Source organism: Vulpes vulpes, chromosome 11, assembly GCF_048418805.1.
Source record: "Vulpes vulpes isolate BD-2025 chromosome 11, VulVul3, whole genome shotgun sequence".
In the NCBI taxonomy this organism is placed as follows: Eukaryota; Metazoa; Chordata; class Mammalia; order Carnivora; family Canidae; genus Vulpes; species Vulpes vulpes.
Window position 1 is genome coordinate 18,001,092 of NC_132790.1, and position 20,612 is coordinate 18,021,703.

Below are 20,612 nucleotides of genomic sequence, written 5' to 3' on the forward strand. Positions count from 1 at the left end.
ACGCTGGACGCATCAGCAGGTCTGGGAGCCGGTGGGCATGAGAAGTTCACATGTCCCCTATGGGGTGGGGGTGCGGTTTGGCGGGAAGCAGGGGGCCATCAACTGCTGAGGACTTGAGTCGGGCCTGGCAGGCCATTGGGGGGTCTGTGTAAGGCAGAGGGCTTCTCTCCTGGCTCGAGGGTGGGTGCAGGAAGAGCCGAATGACCTCTGGCAGTCCCTCCTGGTCACTGGAACTGTCTGGCTTTTCCCCAGATTAAAGAGCTGAGGGTAAGTGTCTGGCAGCCAGATGAGTCAGACTGGGAGGCTGCTTCCTCCTAGTGTCCGCCTGCCTGGCATAGAGGCGGGCTAGGGGTTTGGCCTATCTCCCCTCAAATGTCATCCCCCCACATACACACCCTGAGACTGAAGGGGAACTCACGGGCTACGTGAACTGGTTTATTTTGCCGGGTCCCGTGTGTGTCTGAGCGTGTGCCCACGCGTGCGGGCAGGCTCAAACATCAGCCATTGTAAAATATCAGTGTTTTCATGGGTGACTAGTAATTACTGGGTAATGCTTTAAAACCTTTCCTGAAGGAGCGCAAAGCTGTTTTTTTCCTAAAGTCAGGAGTACATTAAAAGGATTACCATGTAGATTTGATTTTTAGATAACACTAAAATGGATCCCAAATGGACTTCAGCAAAGGGATGCTATCTCCTTAATGGAAAGTGCATGGCCCGAGGCTCAGCTCCCAGAGCCAGGCAGGGGAGGGAGGGAGGAAAGAGGTGTCTGCAGGGCTGACTGGCGGGCTGGGTGGGGGCTGGGAGGCAGGGCAGGGTGGGGGAGCCCTGACCCGCTGGGGAGCATCTCACTCCATTTGAGGAGCAGGGGACCAGAGATGCCCCCTTTAAAAATCTCCTTGCCTTGCCAGGAGTGTTTCCAGGTCTCCTGAACTGGCCCAGAGAGACAGCAAACACAGTGGGGTGCTCTGCATAGAAGGAAGGGGTAGGTCAGACTTCTCCCAGGACCTCAGCCTTTCCAGGCAGAGAAGGCTCAGGCTTTCCCATATGCTCCGGGAGCTCCTGAGCCAGGTTGGCCCTGGAGTTCTGTGTCTCGGTGGACACCAGACACTGTTTGGCAGAAGCCTTGCGGCTTCTTAAAAGTTCTCCAGGGCCCAGGAACTCTGCTTCCTGGGCCTTACAGAGCACTGGCGTGAGCCAGATCCAGCTCGGGCACAGGTGGGGTGCAAGGGACCTGGGGTAGCTTGTGACCTCCCTCCTCATGGCCTCCCTGAGTCCCGTAGGTTCCAGGTCCGCCAGTGATGGAGCTGCCAGCTAGTGCTCTGGTTCACAGCTCTGTGGGCTCTGCTGCTAGGCATGCTGGGGCCTGAGCTGAGAAGGTCAGTCTGTCCAGGAGCCATGCCAGCTGGCAGGACAGACACTTCTGGTGCTGGGCTCCTTCCTCATTTTGGTGTATAACTTAGTGGATCGGGTGTATCCTGTGCATGTGGATATTCCAGTTACCTCCTGCTAGTGATAGCACAGGGGTGGAGCCCTGGGAGGGCCCGGGCCTGCCGCCCGTCCAGGTGAGCAAGCGGAGAATCACCAGCTTCGTGGGGCTGTACTTGGAGGCCTGGCCTGAGCTCTTCCAAGTTGGTGGGTGTACAAGTAGCTATGCCGCTGTGTGCTCCCTCCTCAGGACCAGGGACAGTAGGCGCACCCTGGGACCCACAGACCTCCCCACATCCGGCTCTCCTAACCCCTCCTCTGTTTGCCCACACCTGGTCCGTCCCTGTAGGCCTGGCCTTGGAAAGAACCCTGCCGAGCCCCCTGAGCTCTCAGGGATGCCCGCTCTGCAGCTGGCTTCCATGGCCTCCTCAGAGCTCTGTGACCAGTCTGGACCCTGCCAGAGGAGACACAGGCGTCCTCAGCCTCATCACTCTCTCAGACCAATTAACCTTTAGAGCTGCATTAAGGAAATTAGGCAGCAAGTGTCCCAGCTCACAGGCCCTGCGGGGACAGGTGGAAGGAGAGAGTCCACTGCCGCCTGTGCTGCCTCCCCTCTGCCCTCCCCTGTCCTGCTGCTCCTGGGCTCTCGAGGGCCCCCTCCCCAAGACAGGTCTGGAGAGGCCGCAAGGCATGGGATGGGGGAGGACGACTCTAGGGCTCTGGAATCCCTTGGAGGTTATGGGGCCAGGAGGAGAGCCGACATCACCCGCTGGGTGGAGAGCCAGGAAGGGGTGGGCTGTTCCCTCTAGAGTAGACTGCATGCCCCTGAGCCTTGGTCAGGGAAAGCACACCCCCACCCCACCATCTTCATGAGGGGTTCTCAGGCAACTCTTCCAGGCACCCCCAGCTGCCCCCATCCTGGGTCTGGACCCTGAGACTCCCTGCATTTCCATCCAAGCAGTCTTCACCACATTCAAACGTCAGGGCTCCACATGAATGTTCAGACTCAGAATGACTTCCTGTGCCCACCTCCTCAACTGTTGCTCCCTGTGGTCACTCCTTGTGGCCCCAAGGCCAGGGGCTAGGAGCCTGCGCCTCTGTGTATGTGTGCGCACCTGCCTGCATCCTGCACCTGTGTGCCTGAGGTGTGCATGAGTTACACACCTGCCTGCTCGGAGGTCAGCCTCTCCTTCTGGTAAACTCCATGCTGGAATGCCCACCCTTTGTATCTTTTCTTGTATGTTGAGAAGCATGCATGGGCCCAGGAGGGGGCCCATAGCTCAGAGATTCTTGTCCTGGTGGAAGGAGGAGGGATTCAGACACTCAGAACGTCCCCTCCCTCAGACTAGGGCAGGTTGGAAGTTTGAATCTAGCTAGAAGCATTCCTGAGGAGAGCCCCAACTAGGCCAGGCCCAGGTGCCTCCCTGCACGCTTCTGCTCCCCACTGGGGGTGTCATGGGCCATCCCACTTTCTTCCTGATTCCATCACAGTTCTACATGAGTAAACCAAGAGGCTGTAGGCTGACTTTTTAGGTTCAAGTGGTCAGAGGCACAATGTGAGGAATTCTTGAGATATTAGAAAGACCTGGGAGTTCTGGTGGACCCAAGCCCATTATGAGATTCTGGTCTTAGGGCCACTGAAAGAACCAGTCAGATGGTGGCTCCCTGAGGAGACTTTTAGACCTTCCATCGAGCAGACCACACAGGAGGCAGTGGCCGGATGGGGAGAAACAGCTCAGAGGGGCTGGGCCTTGGGGCTGTGTGTGTACTTCGCGTTGCTGCCCACAGCTTCCAGAGGGACCTCCGCAGGGCAGGGAACAGACTGTGCCATGCAGTTCAAAGGACAGGCCCTGGGGTGGTGGGGTGGTTGCCAAGGAGAAAGTGAGGACTCCAGGAACCCCAGCCCTGGAGAGGGCAGCAGGGAGAAGCAGGGAGCCCCAGAGTCGATCGAGTGTGCATCTGCCTGTCGTCCGTCCACCTGCAGGCGTGCCGATGCTCTCCGTCCAGCCCAAAGGGAAGCAGAAGGGCTGTGCGGGCTGCAACCGGAAGATCAAGGACCGCTACCTGCTGAAGGCCCTGGACAAGTACTGGCACGAGGACTGCCTCAAGTGCGCCTGCTGTGACTGCCGCCTGGGCGAGGTGGGCTCCACCCTCTACACCAAGGCCAACCTCATCCTGTGCCGCCGTGACTACCTGAGGTGGGCCTCCCGCTGGCCCCAGCACCCCGGGGGCTCAGCACAGCTCCTCCTGCCTCTAGACCCAGTGTGCCCACTCCCAACCATGACCCTCCTGGCCCCGCGCTGCTCCCCTGCATGTCCGCAGAGCCACATTTCCCTGCTTGCCTCGGTGCCCGGCACAGGTCCTAATCAGCAAGCCTTTGCAACCACTGGGCCCCTGAGACAAGTTTCCCTCAAGCACTGGCCTGGCTCTGCCCATCCTTGCCAGGTGCTTCTGACCCACCCCATCCCTGGAATCTGGGAGGGGACACCTCAGAGGGCTTCCAGGAGCAGGTGGGGAAGCTCTGACTTCTGTGGACCTCTCCTGCCCGGTGAAGTCTTGCCTCCTCCTCCCCGTGCCCAGCAGGCCCTGGCATTAGACACTCGGGTGCCCGGGGAGCCCGGCAGGTACCAGACCCTGGGAGAAGGAGTGCTGATGTTGGAGCTTAAAGACCTGGATTTGAACTGGCTCTGAACCTTCTGGCTTCTCACTTTCTCCAAGCCAGTGTGTCCCTCTGTGTGAGGACTGAAGCTTCCCCAGCTCGCAGTCCTTGGAGCTCTAACCCACCCTCCCCCACGACCTGGATCCTATTCCCTGGGGCTGTCTCCCCCAATTAACCCTCCCTTAGGCCATTTATGACATCAGCAAGGCTGGAAAGAGGCCACAGCGCGGGGGCCTTGGCTGAGGCCCAGCATCTACATTTGGCTGGGTGGTGGCCTGGCCTTGCGAGGAAGGAAGGCCCATTGCGTTAATTAATAGGTCAGGCAAGAGCTTCGTGGGGCTCCCTCCGCTGGGTCTGGGCTGTGGTAGGGGGTGGGGTTATCAGTGGAGGCTCCCCTACTTTCGGGAAGAGCCTGAGGTTTACCTGCCCGCGCCTTCTCTTTCAACTTCTGCCTTCAGCAGACGTTTTTAAAAGCATAGGGACGATCCAGGATCTGTGACTCAGTGCTCTTCCCTGGGCTGGGGGGAAAGGGCTGTGGCTAGGAGGAGGGGTTAAGGAAGGATATTTCTGGGGACTCACCCCTCGATGACCTGGAAGGGGCCTCCAAGTGTGAAGGTTTTGGACATCCCCTGAAGGTATTTTTTTCTGGGCTTTAGCAGAGGCCAAGGAATGACTCTGAGGCCAGGTAGGTCAGTGGGCTGGGCTGGATGGTGAGGAGGGTCTTCCTTAGGCTGCTTAGCCCCAGAGAATGGCTGTCCCGAGCCTGCCGCCTCTGCAGCCACTGCCCATTGGGCCGGGGGCAGTGAGGCCCCCCTTGGCAGGCAGATGTTGTGGCCCAGCCTTTGTCTGCCTTAATCTGAGCCACTAGGCAGCTCAGGCTGATGAATAATGGAGCCAAGCTCATCTGCAGGCGCCTGAGCCTGAGCTGGACAAATCAGGGATTAGAGGGTCTCGCGCCCGCTTCTCAGCTCCCTTGCCTCACTTGGGGCTTGCTCAGCCAGTGTGCAGAAAAGAGGCAAGGAGGAGCCTGGCTGGCTCAGACCATTAGAATACCCGGCCAGGGACTGGCCTGCATGGGGAGAAAGGGGGTGGCCCATCCCTAGAGCTCTGCAACCAGCAGCTCAGAGGAGGGATGCCTGCATGAAAGAGGCCGTGTGCCAGGTGTCCTTGGAACTTTCTTCAGGCATCAGTCCTATTTTACGAGCATCTTTGAACCAGGTCACCTACTCCAGCACCCCCTTTTGAAAAAAGGATAAACTGAGATCCAGGAAAAAGAAGGGATTTAGGCAAGTCACCCAGTGAGTTCGTTGCAGAAAAAGATCACTCCGTAGGGTTGTTGTCGGGATTAAATGAGTTGATCTTAGTAAAGCCCTCAGAACAGTGCCTGGCACATGGTAAACACCCTCTGTATAAGTGTTCACTAAGTGGTCTGTGACAGAGTTTACAGAAGTTTCCACAACAAGGCTATGAAGGAGGCACTTCAGTCTCCATTTTACAGTCAAAATAAATGAGGCTCAGAGAGACCCATGACCAGCCTGAGGGCAGGCAGGCCACCTCTGAATTCAAGCTTGTGTGGCTCTGGAGTCCTCGCTTGAGGCCCAGCCCAGTGTTCTTTCTGGGTGCTAACCGGTCCCCAGGGGTGGGCTCTGAGACGGGGGTCTTGTCAGCTCAGCCCCGGGGATGGGCAGTGTCACCCAACTCCTGAGCTCCCCGCTGGGTGGCTGGGCCAATTTCTCTGAATTCCGATTTCTTAGCAGGATCTAGATGCTGCCCTCTGTGCTCCTTCCCCCTTGCCCAGGCCCACCTGCTAAGCCCACGGGGGTAGGGAACCACGGGGCCCTGAGTAGGGCCCCTAAGCCCTCTGCACCCTTCCCTTGGCAGGCTTTTCGGCACCACAGGAAACTGCGCCGCCTGCAGCAAGCTGATCCCAGCCTTCGAGATGGTGATGCGAGCCCGGGACAACGTATATCACCTCGACTGCTTCGCATGCCAGCTCTGCAACCAGAGGTGAGTGCTGGGCCGTAGCAGACCAAAGATGCCCAGCAGGCCCCAGCTGACGCCTGCTGGGACAAGTGCTGCTGCGGTGTCCGCAAAAATGTGTGTTCTATGCATTACACGTGGTTGTGTGTCACGTTGAGTGTGCATGTGCGTATGTGTGTTTTGTGTGCCTGAGCCCTGTAACCAAATGTGTGTCCTCCAGCACAGTGGTGGGCATGTTTGTAGGGCACGGGTCTGGGTGAGTGTAATGGGTCATGCACGCATGAGCTTACCGTGTATGTACGTGTGTGTGTTTTTATATGTCTGTGTACAAGGCAGGTATGTGTGTGCTGTGTGTGCGAGTGTGTGCATGATGGTTGATGTCTGAGTATGAATGCGCACATGTACAAGGGTTCTGCATGAGTGCCCTGTGCCCTTGTGAGCGTGCCCTCTGGATGTGCATGTATGTACATTTAGTGAGAAGGTGTCCCTAGACCTGGAAAGGCCATTCCCTATGGGAACAGCTACTCGTTCTGTGGTTCTGGTTCCAGCCCAGCCACCCTTCTGGTCTTTTGGCACTTACGCATTGTCCCAGCCCTGTGGGAGGCCCCAGGGACCCAGAGAGCCAGAACCCCTCAGCCCTGTCTGGGAACCTCGCACTAGGAGACAGGCCCTTCTCTCGGGAGTCCTCATGTCAGGAAGGAGCTCCTACAAGTGTTCCCAGAGGATGAGGTCCTGAGGGACCTGCAGGGAACACTGAGGGGGGGATAGCTGGGGGCTTGGACAGACCCTGCGTAAAGAGGGCTCAGTGAAGTTGCAGTGCCACCTGGTGGTTGGATTGAGATCTGCTGCGACTGGCCCTCTGACCCTGGGGTGCCCCCAAAGACCTAGCCACCCTGGGGACATCTTTGGGGGAAAGGGCTGAATCCTCCAGTGCTTTAGAAGGACTGGGGGAGGTGGGTAGCAAATCAAGGCCTTTTTTGAGTTGGGGGTGAAGATAGTGGGGCAGAGTTATCTCCTCCTTGCTCCGGGAAACCTCCAGATTCTGTTCAAAGGAACAGTTTTATGGAGTCATGCTCTTAAGTTGGGGAGACGAAAAGAAGGATAGAAAAATCAGGGCACCTGAGTGGTTCAGTCAGTTAAGCATCTGCCTTTGGCTCCGGTCATGATCTCAGGGTCCTGGGATGGAGTCCTACATTGGGCTCCCTGCTCCATGGGGCATCTGCTTCTCCCTCTCCCTTTGCCCCTCCCCCTGCTTATTCATTCTCTCTTTCTCTCTCTCTCTTTCTGTCAAATAAATAAAACATTTCTTTAAAAAAGGATAGAAAAATCAGCCATTTTACCCCACCCTCCTTCCCCATTTTTTTTAAAGATTTATTTTTATTTATTTATGATAGACATGGAGAGAGAGGCACAGAGACACAGGCAGAGGGAGAAGCAGGCTCCCCGCTGGGAGCCAGACACAGGACTCGATCCCGGGACTCCAGGATCGTGCCCTGGGCCAAAGGCAGGCACTAAACCACTGAGCCACCCAGGGATCCCCTCCTTCCCCATTTTTTTTCTACTTCTCTCCGTCTCTTCTCTCTCGATCCTTTTCTGTTTCTTTGACCTTCTCTCTCTTTCTCCCTCTCTGGGACTGGCTCAGGTTATTCCTACACCTTCCCACGGACCCCTCCCCTTCATGGAAGACCTGACTGTGGCTCAGACTTGTCTGTCTATCCTAAACCCCAGAGTATAGGGCCCGGCTGAGGGCTGGGCTGACCCAGGGTGATTGAACAGGTTTGCCATGAGACTTTGGGGTTCCCTTTTGGAAAGTTCAAGGAGCAGACTCTCCAGGACCTCAGTTCTCACATGTCCACCTCCCGGGCTGGGCTGGGGCCTGTCTGGAGCCCCCACCATCCACTGGGACCCCTCCATGGCCTCTCTCTCCTGCTTGGATTTTCCAGATTTTGTGTGGGAGACAAATTCTTCCTGAAGAACAACATGATCTTGTGTCAGATGGACTATGAGGAGGGACAGCTCAATGGCACCTTTGAATCCCAGGTTCAGTAATGCCCGGCGCCTGGCCTCCAGGCCCATCTGTCCGTCTGCCTGTCTGCCCGTCTGCCCGTCTGCCCACCCGCCTGGCCAGCCAGCCACTCTCCTGCCGATTAGAACTCCTCCGTCCTCGATGGGAGGGACGGCCCTTCCTCTGCCGCCCGTCTGTGTGTGACCCCTCCTGGGGCCAGGCTGGGCCTGTACAGTCTGTCTTCTGTATATAAATGGGAACATTTATTTTATGAGAAATGTAATGCGATTTTATTACTGGCGTGGATTAAACTTATGAATGTTTCCGGGGAGGTTACTGTGTGTTGATCACATGACTAACACAGACCTGGGGTCCCTCCCCTCTGCTAGGGAGTGGAACGGGGCCCTCCCCTGAGCCCCTCCAAAGCAGGGCATGGGGCTCAGTGTGTGCTCTGCTGGGCAGGGTAGGGAAGCTACAGGTGGGCTTTATGGGATAGAAAAGCTGGAGGGAAGGGGACGAGCCCATGCATCCCACAGCTGGAGGTGGGAACTGAGGTGTCCTCCCCTCCCCCAGCAGACCATATACCATGGCCCCCCAAGATAAAGAGAGGCAAGGTGAACCCCTCCCTTCCTTGGGTTCCACCAGCCAGGAACCCAACTTGACCTGCCCCACAGTAAGACCCCAAATCCTGAGCCCCGTGGCAATACCATTCTCAAACCCCTCTTCCCTTTCAGGGTGATGGACAGCATTTGCTGTCTCCTCCCTGCAGCTTGGGCCTGACCTGGGGCCCACCTTTCTGCTCTTCTGGGTGAGCGAGAACAATCCTGTTTGCCTGTATTCAGCCCACACAGGCTAGAGGCTTTCACTCATTCATTCAGCAAACCTTAATCCACTCTGTCTCAGCCCCATGCTGCAAGCACCAGACATGCAGATGGATCGTGGACCGGCCACAGTCCTGCCCTTGAGGAGGAGGGAGAAAGCCAGGAAAGCAAACGGAACACATCACAGTGAGGATGAGCACCTGGGACAGGCCTCTGCCCTTCCACGGACCAGAACCACTTGCAACGACTGCGGAGACTCAGAGATAGACCGTCCAGTGGACACACACAGTCAGATCCGCGTGCTGGCAGGCAGGAGATGTGGACGCACAAGCAGATGGGTGTGTAGGCAGAAGTGGGCAGGGACAGCCAGACAGACAGCCCAGGGCACTTTCCATCCACTGGCTCAGCCAGGTTCACCCAGGGCAGCAGGAGTGCTGTCTTGCTCTTGGCTGCAGCCACAGCACCAAGCGCAGAGCCTGGAACTGAGAAGGGATCACTAAATGGTATTAAAAATAGGGACTCCTTGGATCCAAAGCCTGAATGGGGAAGGCTGTTTGGACAGGCTCCCCTAACCGTCAGGCCTCTCACTCCTCCTTCTCCGGGGACTTCTCACTCTGGCCTCAGACCAGAGAGCCCAGGGCCAATGGAGCCTGCCCCCTGCTTCCAGCCCTTCTACACGTCACCCTGCCCCGGGCCTGCTCCTCTATTTTGAGTGAAGTGGGAGGATGGCACAGCCCTTGGGGCACTTGGAGCAGGCCACCTCTCCACATTGTGGTTTTGTGGCCAGTGGTCCAATCAGTCCATGGGCAGGGATTACTAAGGCTGAAGATCTCCGGGTGGGGGTTCTCATCTGTGGGGCATCCGCCTTCTGCCACGGAGCAGCACCCAGGTGTGTGACAGAGAAGAAGGGCAAAGAGCCAGGCAGCCTGGCTGCAGTGGGTTTTTGTGTGTGACACGCCTTATGGGACTATGAGACCGGGGAGCTGAGTGTGTACGGCTGTGAGAGATGGTGACTGAGTCCCAGTGCGTGAATTTGAGGACGAGTCTGTCGTGCGGAATTTGCTCGCTCAGCTCGGAAAAGCAAATCATTTCCCTGAATGATGGCAGAGTCCCCGGTGCCAGACCCTCTCTGGGTCCTCAGGCCAAGGAGGGCTGTGCCCACCCCTAGGGCCCCAACTCCTAACTTCAGAGTTTACTGCAGATGAAGTTGTAACACAAGTTAATTACATGGTTATCGAGAGATAACAGAGCCACTCGAATGCAGTTTCTGGGCAATTACAATTGTTTCCAACAGAGTTCCCATATTGCAGCCATGAAATAACATGTCGTTTTGCAGTAATTATGTAATTAACTTGTCTCACCGCTCTAGGTTGCACAACAATTAATTCACTCACAATGAGATAGACTCAACATCAGGCAGCCGGCCTCTGAGAGCCCCCGAGAGCAGAGCTGGCCTTCTAGGAGGACCCCAGCCCTGCTCTGCTCTCCGCAGACCTTGCCAGGGGGGCTTCCTCGGTTCAACATGTTGCAGAACATGCCAGATCCAGCACCATGGCCCCACTTACTGCTGCGTCATTGTCCCCATCCAGGACATGGGGAGCATCTGTTTCCCAGGACAGCCAGGAGGCAGGGATCTATACAGTGAAGTGCTGTGCTTATGAGAACCAGGGTCACCATCCTGGAAGTCATGAGGTGCTGAGTGGGAGACCTTTCACCAGTCCATAGATGTCCCCCAAAAGAGGCCACACAGGACCTGCTGACGTTCAGCAGGTGTAGAACTGGTGGGGGCAGGGGAGGGCGGGTACGGTGGGAGGAGACGGAGCCCTTCCTGTAGCAGGGCAACCAGGGCAGTGACAACCCTGGCCAGGGATTTTGCACCTGGAGAGTGCCCCAGGGGCTCCCAGGAGAAGCCTGACCCCTCTCCCCAGCCACGGTAGCATAGGAGAAACTTGGTGAAGTGTAGGGCATGGATGGCTCTGACCTGCTTCTACTTGGGGCTGCAGCTAGAGTAGGGGGAGACAGGAAGTACTGAACCTGGACAGCCAGGGGCTGCAGCAGCTCGAGCCTCCACCTGGGCCGTATGAGTGGTGGCAATGCGGACGGGCACCATCCAGAAGCTGTGCACAGTCCCATCTCCCTCCAGCCAGCCCGTGGGACCCCATCTTCTCTCCCTGTGTTCCTTGGTGGCCTGTGTCAGAGATCCCCGAACAGCAGGCCTGGGACCCATGGAATATGGCACCTGCTTATGCCCTTGCTCCATGGCCTGAAGCTGGACCACCTGGTCTGTGTTTGAAGAAGTTTGATTCCAGTCTTGACAGTACTGCATGGCCCATCATGAAATCTGTCTTCTTCTGGGCCTCGTCCCAGAAACTGTGCCCCGCATCACGAGATGCGCAGGAGCCAAGGCAGAACCCTGTGAAATTCCTGCCTAGGAAGTCTCATCTCTGCGTGGAGACAGTGGTTCTCTGCCTTAAAGCTGGCAGTGATCGTCACGGGCCGACCAACTGTCTGGGATGGAGTGCTCCCCAGCACCACCCATTAGGAATGCTGCCACCAAGTGAGGGTAGATTCAGGAAAGAGGCTTTGTGCTGCAGCTGTGCATTACCTCTAAAACGATAATCACCTAAAAATGAATGACTGAAGACGGGCTGATGTGAAGCTCAGTTGGTCCAGAAAAATACTTGCTCAAGCCTGGTCTGTCATGAGCAAATAATCAGACGAAACACACACGACTACACACAGCTAAAGAGTGCTAGCTGATTAGAAGCTCAGGAACGAACCTCATCCCTGTCCCTGGGGCAGACTTTCATACTGCCTTGCCTCAACCAGAGTAGTGGAGTCTCTTGCCCCCCACCCCCGCCACCTGATGTACGGCTCAGGGGTATCCCAGATCTCTCAGACTCCCAAGAGTCAAGTAGACAACACGTAGATTGTCCTGGAGCTCCCTCCTGTTGGTGCCATATTTGTCACCCAACAATAGCCCCTCGTACCAAGGGGTCAGCCTCCAACTTATCAGCACCTCTGAGTTCCTGCCTGCTTCTGCTCCACGTTGAGCTGCCCCTGAGGCTCCAGTGGGCTCCAGCATTCACCACCCCTCCCCTCTGGGCTGGGTCTCCTGCTTCCACGAGTTTCACATCACTTCTCTCCACCCTGTGGTTTCTCCATTTGCGCCTACTTCGTGGAACAGGAGACCTCTCCTGCTGGGGCTTGCCTCAGGACCCTCTCCAGGGGCTCAGGGCCAGACCTAGGAAGGGGAACGCGTCGCTGCTCAGGACAGCCATCAGGACGTGGGGGCAGAGTGACAGGCGCTATACTATGCAACTGCAGTAGCAGGAAGAGAAACTGGCCAGGGCCAGGTTTCAGGGAGGAAGGAAACCTGCAGCTCAGAGGGAGAAATTAGCTTTTAAAGCCTCTTTCCAGTGGAGGCAAGCAGACTTGGATTCATTTGGACACTCCAAAATGGTCCCTAATCTGGGGCACCATCCTTTCTCTTTATGAAACATGGTGAAAATCCTCTCTGCGGCTGGGGTCCCCCAAACAGCAATTTCTTCCTCTCTAGACCTTCCAGGCTGCACACCTCTGCCGGGCTTCCCATGGGTGCTGCCTGGACCTCAATTCTCTGAGTTTACATGGGATAGCCTGGTCTCAAGACTATCCCACTGGCACTGGGTTTTACAGATTTTGTGCCCTTTGCAGGGAAAGTATGAGCCCCTGAGATGCTCGGGAGCCCTTTTGGCTGCCTGTAGCACCAAGTTGGGGGTCTCTACTCCTTTGGTCCCCTGGTGTCTCTTGGGGTACAACTAGATTCCAGAGAGGGACAGATCCAGGGGCTCCTGCCTGGGGCTTGATTTATACTCTGACCTCCTGAGTCCGCTCTGTGAGCAGAGTGGGGAGCCCTGTTGGGGTCCTGGGGCTTCCTACAGTTCTGGCAAGTGCAGTTTTGTCTTTCAGAGCCTGAAGGTGCTGAGGGATAGAGGCAGTTCCCCGGCCACACCTCTTGTAACAAGTCTCCCCACTGCAATTGGGGGACATGACGCTGTCCCCACCGGGGGTCTGAGGAGTCTTCAAGTGACCCAGGATCCCCTCCTCCTGCCTCCTTCCCTATCTGCTAGCATGTGTTAGGGATCAGAGATGGCGTGCTTACCTGAGATAGAGGAACAGAGAGGAAGAGATGACAGAGAGTAAGGGGGGGGTGCAGCAGGAAGGAAGGTGAGGGGAGACAGATGGGAAGAGATGAGACAGGGCAGGAGAGCAGGAGAGAGATTGAGCTACAGGAATCTAACTGCTGGGGGACCTGGGGTGAGGGCAGCTGTGGTGGCAAAGGGCAGGATGGCATGGCGGTGACATGTGGCCCTGAAGCCGGATGACGTGGGTTCAGACCATAGCTCCTCTGCATGGTAGCTGGCCTGGCCTTCAGCAGTTCACTTCCCTCTCATCTTACAGGGGAGGCCTTTCCTCCTCTTTACAAGGGGGTGTGGCTAGTACCCGATCTCAGGACTGCCCCCCCCCCCCCGCCGAGCCCTGGAGCAGTCACCACGTGGACAGCACCGCTCACAGATCACAACTGCAGCCGGGTCACCGTAAAGGCGGGGATAGGGAGCTGCGGCTGGGTCTGGTTCTGAGGCCCCGGGGGGCCCTCCTGCAGGAGACCTGGTCTCCCCAGAGCAGCCTCTTGCCTTCCCCCAACAGGCTGCTCCTGGGCATCCGTGTGTGCTCCCTGGAAGGGGCGCTGCTCCCTGGGACTGGAAATCAGTCTGAAAACCAACCAACGGAGCAGGCTTTCCTAAATAAAAGCACACCCCAGCCCCTTTAAGCTGCTCAGTAACTTCATTAGGGAAGTGAGATTGTTATCTTCATCCCCATTTTATAGCTGAAGAAACTGAGGCTCAAAGTGCCAATCTAGTGAGTAATAGAGCCGGATCTAAACTCAGGCGTGGTCTGACGCCAGATTGCAATCGGGCCATTCCTGTGTGAAACTGACCTCTGGGGACACCCGGGCACAGAAGTGGGCCTGGGGGTGCACAGGTAGATGGTGCCCATGACGAAGCCCCTAGATGCCCCGCCTCTCCCCTGTTTCTCTCTATGGCCCGTCCCCCAGCTGAGAACATGGTCCTTGGGTACGAGAGGGAGGGATAAGAGAGCAAGAGCAAGTGACGTGGGCACTTCTGCCCTCCTTGCACACCCTGACTGAGCCTGCGGAGGGGCTCCGCCTGTGTGGAGGACTGGATGAGATGAGAGGTTCCAGATGATGTCATCGGAGGCAGCGCGGGCCGGAGTGGTAATCCGGCCAGTCCCTGAGCTGGAGTTTTATCCACGAGGCCGGCCCCAGTGCATCACCATTGAGTCCATCAGGAAGCCAGCCTGCTGCGTGCCAGCTGTGGTAGTGGGTGCTGTGGAATGGAAATCCTGACGAACAAGGCAGGCAGGGTCCTTCTTCTTGTGGGTTTTACAGTCTAGTGGGGGAGATGGACGATGAACAAAGGAATAGATTGATACCAAGCTAAAGATAGTGCGGAGAGGCTGGAGGGAGGCCTGCTTTCCACAGAATGGGAAAGAATGATCTTTTCTTGCTCACCTTTAGAGACCAACTTCTCTAATGGGCTCACTTCGGGGAAATAGAGGCCCAGACAGGAAGTGATGGACAGAGGCATGCTGAGGCCAGCCTGGGTTGGGAGCTTGACCTCCTGGCCCTCTCAGCCTGGCCCAGAGCCGTGTCTCCTGCATCCTGAGACCTTTATTCCCCCCAGGGTTCCTGCCTGGGCACACAGTGCATGGAAGAGAGAAGTGTTGCTCAGCCCCTCGTCTCTCCCTTTGTTTTCCAGGTTAATAAGAAATATTATTCCTTAAAATACCAAGAAATTGGGCTTGGGTTTGTGGCTGCCATCACCATTCTCCCTGCCCCCATGATGCCGCTAACTTGGGACATGTTGGCTGGATCCATGGTTTCTGGGGATTCCAGCCTGATTATTCTGAACACTTGGAGGTACTGTCCTCCACAGGGGATGCACCAAGAGAGCAGTTTCTCTGCAGACTCCACATGACCAGTTTCCCAGGGGAAAAAAAAGGTTTAGCTGTGAAAGCAGGAATTGGCAATGCCCAGAGGGCCACAGACAATGGGGTTGACGTGACCAGTCCTCCTTTCCCCTTTCTCCAGACCTCACTGCCTTCAGCCTCCTGGCCTCTTCTGAGGGGAGAGATACTCCAGGCTTGGGCTTAGCCTCAGGCCTGCTATTGGGTCTTCCTCCTTCCAGGGATCCAGAAGGGAAGCCAAGGCAGGTGGGTTTCTCATGGCTATGTATCCCAGGGCTGAGGTGTGGGGGTCCCTGTCTTTTGCCAACAACACATATCATGAGGTGCCTCCTGGAGGAAGAGTTGTTTCTTTTGGCTCCTGTGATCCTTCCCTACCTTACCTTTCATGCAGGGCTGTGGATTTCCAGTATGTAGCTGACAGTAGAGCCCCTTACTTTTAGGTTGGGACACCAAGTTATCATCCATTCCTCGCCTCTCACAGTGAAGAAGTGAAGGGACTTTGCACAAAGCAGGATTTGGTGGGCACTGGTTCCCAGGGACTCAAGAGACCCTGGACCCCTTCTCGAAAAGTTACCACAGGGTGGCTGCCCCTCAGCCTGAGGCCCAGCTGACTCAGGCCTGTCCTTTACCCCTGCCCCTGCCTACTTACTTAGGGCCTGTTTGGAAGTTAATCCCTGTATTCGTTAAGTGACCCCTCATCCTGCCCCTTTTCTTTCATTAGAGACAAGAGAGCTAATTACCAGCCCTTCTGAGGCCCCACCACAGGCCATTTTAGAGATGACACAGCCCTTTAAGTGATTTAAAAATCCTATCTCCCTGCAATGAAATGGGCTACCCTTCCCTCCCTGTTAAAACTAATTACTATGCACTTCCCATCTGAAGAGGGACCCTGCTTCTTGTCCTCCCCGGACAGTTCCTCATAGAAGAAACTGTCCTTTCTCATAGAAGGTTCCTCATAGAAGCCTTTCTAGGTTCTGGAAAGGCATGAGGTGGAAGCATCTGAAGCTCTTCTCCTTCCAGCTGGACATCCCAGTGAGTTCAGGAAGGCTGAGCCTGGTGGTGACTGGGCAGGACAAGCTCAAACTGGAGAGTTGGATGGAGAGAGTGTTAAGGAATAGGGAGAAAAACCAGCCCTGAATGGTGGCCACCAGCCCCTCTGGGGCCTCAATACTGGAAGAGTTCCCTGCCCAAATCAAAGACTTGAACATGTCCTATGGGAGGGGGAACCAGGTCAGGCCACAGAGTTCTCTGGAGCTCTCCATGGTCCTGGAGGTTTTGAGCCTGAGCCTTTGGGTTCACGATCAAATGCATAAAGTGAAAGGGGTGGTGGAAAGCACCTCCAAGTATTATGATGTGGGCTATGCCTGGCACACAGGAGCTCACCATTTCAAAAAAAAAAAAAGCTCAATTTTATAAAGGGAAGACCTTGCTCAGGCCCCCTGATTCCAGGAAATGATGCCAACAGTGACCTTCATTGTGACCTTTGTCTTCCCCTCTACCCCCTGTCTGGGATCTGCAAGGCAGAAAGACCACACTTAGAAAAAAAAAAAAAAGGCTATCTACAAAGGGGTGTCTTAATTTCAGCATATATGTAAGCTTATTTCATTTCAAGCATATAATTTTATTCAGCAATTTATTTATTTTAAATCACATAGGGAGATGATGTAACATTCTTTCTTTCACTTAAGACCTCTAACTTAAGTTAAGACTTAACTCTAACTTAAGCCAGACTTCATCTGGCTCTGTTCACTGGGGGCTTTGCTACAAAATCTTAGAGGTCATTCCACCTCCCACCTTCTGAGAGCCCTTGAGTCCCCTCCCCAGGGACATGTGGCAGTGGGCTGTCACTACATGCTCTCTTCCTACCCCCACCAGCAGTAGATGCACACCAATGTTTCGCCCAGAACCTAGCCCAGAACCAGTTAAAGTGGGAACATAAGGGAGAAAAGTAAGCATGATCTTCCCTCTTGGGGACCCCAAGGCCTCTGCAGCATGAGTCCCAGACCCATCTCAGGCCAAGCAGGACTCACTCTATGCTCTGCCACTGGCCTTGTCTCTTACAGGCCTCCCCACCTGCAGCACTTTGAAGCATGAGGCATCATATTCCTCTCCCCCTCTTCCTGTGCTCAACCAGTCCTGTGCACCTTCAAGCTTTGCCTTCTGATCTTTTGCAGGGAAACAGGTGAGGATAAAAACTCCATACAGAGGAAGAGGCACAAAGTCCAGAGTCCCACAATAGATGTAGGTTTCAGGCTCTTGAACCCATCGGGTGATGACCAGATCCCCATTACACTTCGGGTTGCCTTTATTCCCTAGGAAAAGGCTCACATGTCCACCTACCCTCACTGCTCATAAGTAGCCCTTTTGTGCAGCAAAATAATGCCCTTGAGCCTGTAGAGGCTTTAGAGAGAATATCAAGGGTTCCTTGCTTCCTGTGGACTAAATTTCCAAGCTCATAGGTCTATATCTTCTGGGAGCTTAGCCCCACCAGGGCCAACAACTCCCCATACTGGAAAATGTTTCTGCTTATTAAATCCACATCACCTCCTTTGCTATATTGTGTCTCACAGTGTCCCTGGGAGCACAGAGGTTAACATCCCCCTTTACAGGTGAGGAAATAAAACACATCGTGATGTAGCTAGGTGGTGCGGAGGAGAGAATTAAAGTCAGCTCTTCTGGATCTTGGGACAGGGGAGCTGCTCTGTGGTGCCTCAGGTATACACATCAATAAAAGCAGCACGTGGGGAGAATGAATGGATGCGTATTATGTTGTGAGAACTCCGAAGAAGGGGCAGCCCATGTGGCACCAAATAGCTGAGAGAAAGCAGATACTGAGTTGCTTCTTGCAGAAAGAATGGCTGGAGAGATGAAGGAGGCCTTCCAGTTACAGGAGGAAGTCTGAAATCTTGACTGGTTGAAACACAAGAGGGGACAGTGGCAGTGGAGTGGGTTTGGAGTTGAGGGAGGGCACAGGAAATGGGAAGCTGAGTGGAAGAGTTTCAGCCTTGGCGTGTGACACAAAAAGCTGTTCTGGGTTCTCAAGCAGAATGTGGCACACAAGTCCTCTGTTTCCTAAGTCACGGCCACTTTCAATATATCCTTTCCTGCCAGCACACAGAAAACCTCATTGCCCACCTCTATCAAAGCTTTACCTTGGTAAGAACAGAGGGACAGCCTACAGTGAAGCAAGAGTACCAAGGAAGAAGGCTTTTGGTGGTCTCAGGAAGCAGAATTATTTGAGCTAGGCCTTGGAGTCATCTGGGTGGAGACACAGAGAAAGGACTCTTCGGGCTGAGACAAAAGCATGTGCAGAGGCCCAGAGGCAGGACAGGACTTGGGGAGCTCCAGCAGGTGGCCAGCTGTGCTGCTAGAAGTGGGGGAGGAGGCAACAAGCAAAGGGGCGTGACCCTTGGAGACACTGGATGGTCTCTGTCTTGGGAATCAGGCACATGATTGAGGAGCCCTTTTTGGGGAGAACTTGAGGCCTGATAGGCCAGAAAGTTTCTGCAGGCGGTAGAGTTTGGCACAGGGAATGACGTTTTTAAGTGCCATCTCTGCCAATAATGCCAATGAAAAGCAGAGATAACCATTCTCGTTGGTTAAAAGTTGAGCATGACATGGCCCAGGGCAGAGCCCTGTGGCTGGTCACTAGGGACCTTCTGTCAGACTACTGTTATTGAATGCTCTTTGGGCGTAGTTCTTCTAACAGCTAAGTAGTACCATGTCAAATGCAGTTTTCCATCATAGGCATGGATGAGGTTATGAAAGAATTTATCAAAAGTCTGGACACCACAAAGCATCCCTGATAGCTGTCTCATGCCTTAAGCAGAAAAAAATGTAGGATAGGTTTCATTCATCCCTCCCTCCCTCCCACTGTCCCTCCTTAAACCTCCTTCTGTTCCTCCTCCCACCTACCTTTCTATCTATCCAATGTATGTTGAGTGTCTAATGCAGGGTAAGACAAGGGAGGCACAAAAGAAATGAAGCAAAGTCCCTGCCCTAAAAAAAACTCTCACAGAAAGGAGGCAAGCCAGGAGCCAGCCTGTGAAAAAAGTCATAAGTCAGTGTGGTCAGTATCATGACAGCTTCAGAAAGAAGGCAGAGGAGGTGACTAACCCAGCCTGGAATATGGGGAAGTTTGTGGGGAAGGGACCCTTGAACATCGAACAAGGGACCTTGGATGAGCACAGCAGATGGCAGGGAAAGGCCCAGAAATGGGAGAGAGTGGAGCTGGGGTGAAGGGCGGCCCCGAGTTCAGCGTGACTGCACGCAGATGCAGAGGTCCTGGAGGAGAGCGGCAGGACCCAGGCGGGGCCTCTCCTGCTGGCCTGGGGAGATGCGCCTTTATCCCCGAGAAACAGGAAAATGTCAGAGCTTTGTAAGTGGAACAAGGCATGATCAGATCTGCACTCTTTGAAAGATCACTCTGGGGTGATATAAAGGGAGAATCAGAGGGAGCGGACACCAAGGGTGGGAGACACCTGCAGTTTCAGTTGCCCAGGTGAGAAATGAGTTTTGCATGACTTCCTCTTCATGAGCCCCTGCTGGGCTTTCTTTTTTTTATTTTATTTTATTTTTTTATTTTTGTACCCATTCAAAAACATACTAGAACTATCCTGGGGATACAGAGGTGAAATGCTCCACCCTGCCATAGCTTCCAAGGTCTGCTTTTTCCCTTTTCAGAAAACCCAGCCTCCCGAATCCTCTCCAGGACCTTCACCCGTGATCTGCTCCTAGGGCTTCTTCCAGAACAGAGAATAAAATGGTCAAAGGAAAAGTGTACATGTTGGGCAAAGAATCTCTTATGAATTGAGATGGACTGTGGCTACCTCCCCAATGCCCTATTACCAGGGAAGACATTTGGGGCTTAAAGAAAGATGAATTAAGAATGGTGCCCATGTCCCGAAGGACTCAGGTAAATGAAGGGTGCTGTGAAAGCAGGGGTGGAAATGAGTCAAGCACTTCTTTAGCACAATAATTCTGGGTCATAATTATTGGGGAGAAATAAAAATCAGGTTACTAGAAGGCATCTGCACCCCTCTGGTGAGAATCAACTTGTTGCAGTGGTGAATTTCTCTTAGCTCTATCCAGGAGGAAGCAATGCATGCCTGGTTGAGAGATTGAACTGGGTAGAGTCAGAGCATGAACATGTTCTTGTCTCTCATATAGACCAGGGATCTACCTGCGACACCCTCTGTGGTGGACATTTGGTTAACTCCCAACCTCTATTCTACAGATGATCACTTTAAATCGAAAGGGCAGATATATTCTGCAGCGTTACTGGTCCAGGGTGAGTAGGTATCTGAGTTGTCCTGATCAGACTAAGGACTTACATTTATGATCGGAGGAGAAGTTTTCCATTTTTCTTTTCGTATATGAATAAGGAAACAGCCGTGTTTGCCACTGGAAGCATCTTATGGCCACAAAGGGAACCAGGAAGGCAGGATGACGCCAAGGAAGGCCGAAGGGAGCAATGGGCAACCCGGATGTCCTTGACAGCTCCATTACGCTGCTGGTAGTTCATCCTGGGGGCCCACCATACATCCGATGTCCCTATCAAAGCCCTTTGAGTCAGGACTTGCAGTAGTTTTCTGTTACTTGCAGCTCAAGCATCTTTACTAACACCCTCTCCAAAGGACTCCAAAGGTGAAGCCTTGTCCCCCCTTGGTGTGGTACAAGGAACTTTTTGGTG

The 20,612-nt window shown here is 54.5% G+C and overlaps 1 protein-coding gene across 2 annotated transcripts in view; it reads left to right on the forward strand.

The window, feature by feature from the left end:
- Positions 1–8,398, forward strand: part of LMO1 (LIM domain only 1) — a 40,717-nt gene extending 32,319 nt beyond the window's left edge. For both annotated transcript variants that reach the window (XM_072725692.1, XM_072725691.1), the window contains 3 exons: positions 3,410–3,623; positions 5,966–6,091; positions 8,008–8,398. In XM_072725692.1, coding sequence (XP_072581793.1) covers positions 3,410–3,623; positions 5,966–6,091; positions 8,008–8,113 — 446 coding nt within the window. In that variant the 3' untranslated portion in view covers positions 8,114–8,398. The remainder of the gene's footprint in view (positions 1–3,409; positions 3,624–5,965; positions 6,092–8,007) is intronic.
- Positions 8,399–20,612: the final 12,214 nt, after the last annotated feature.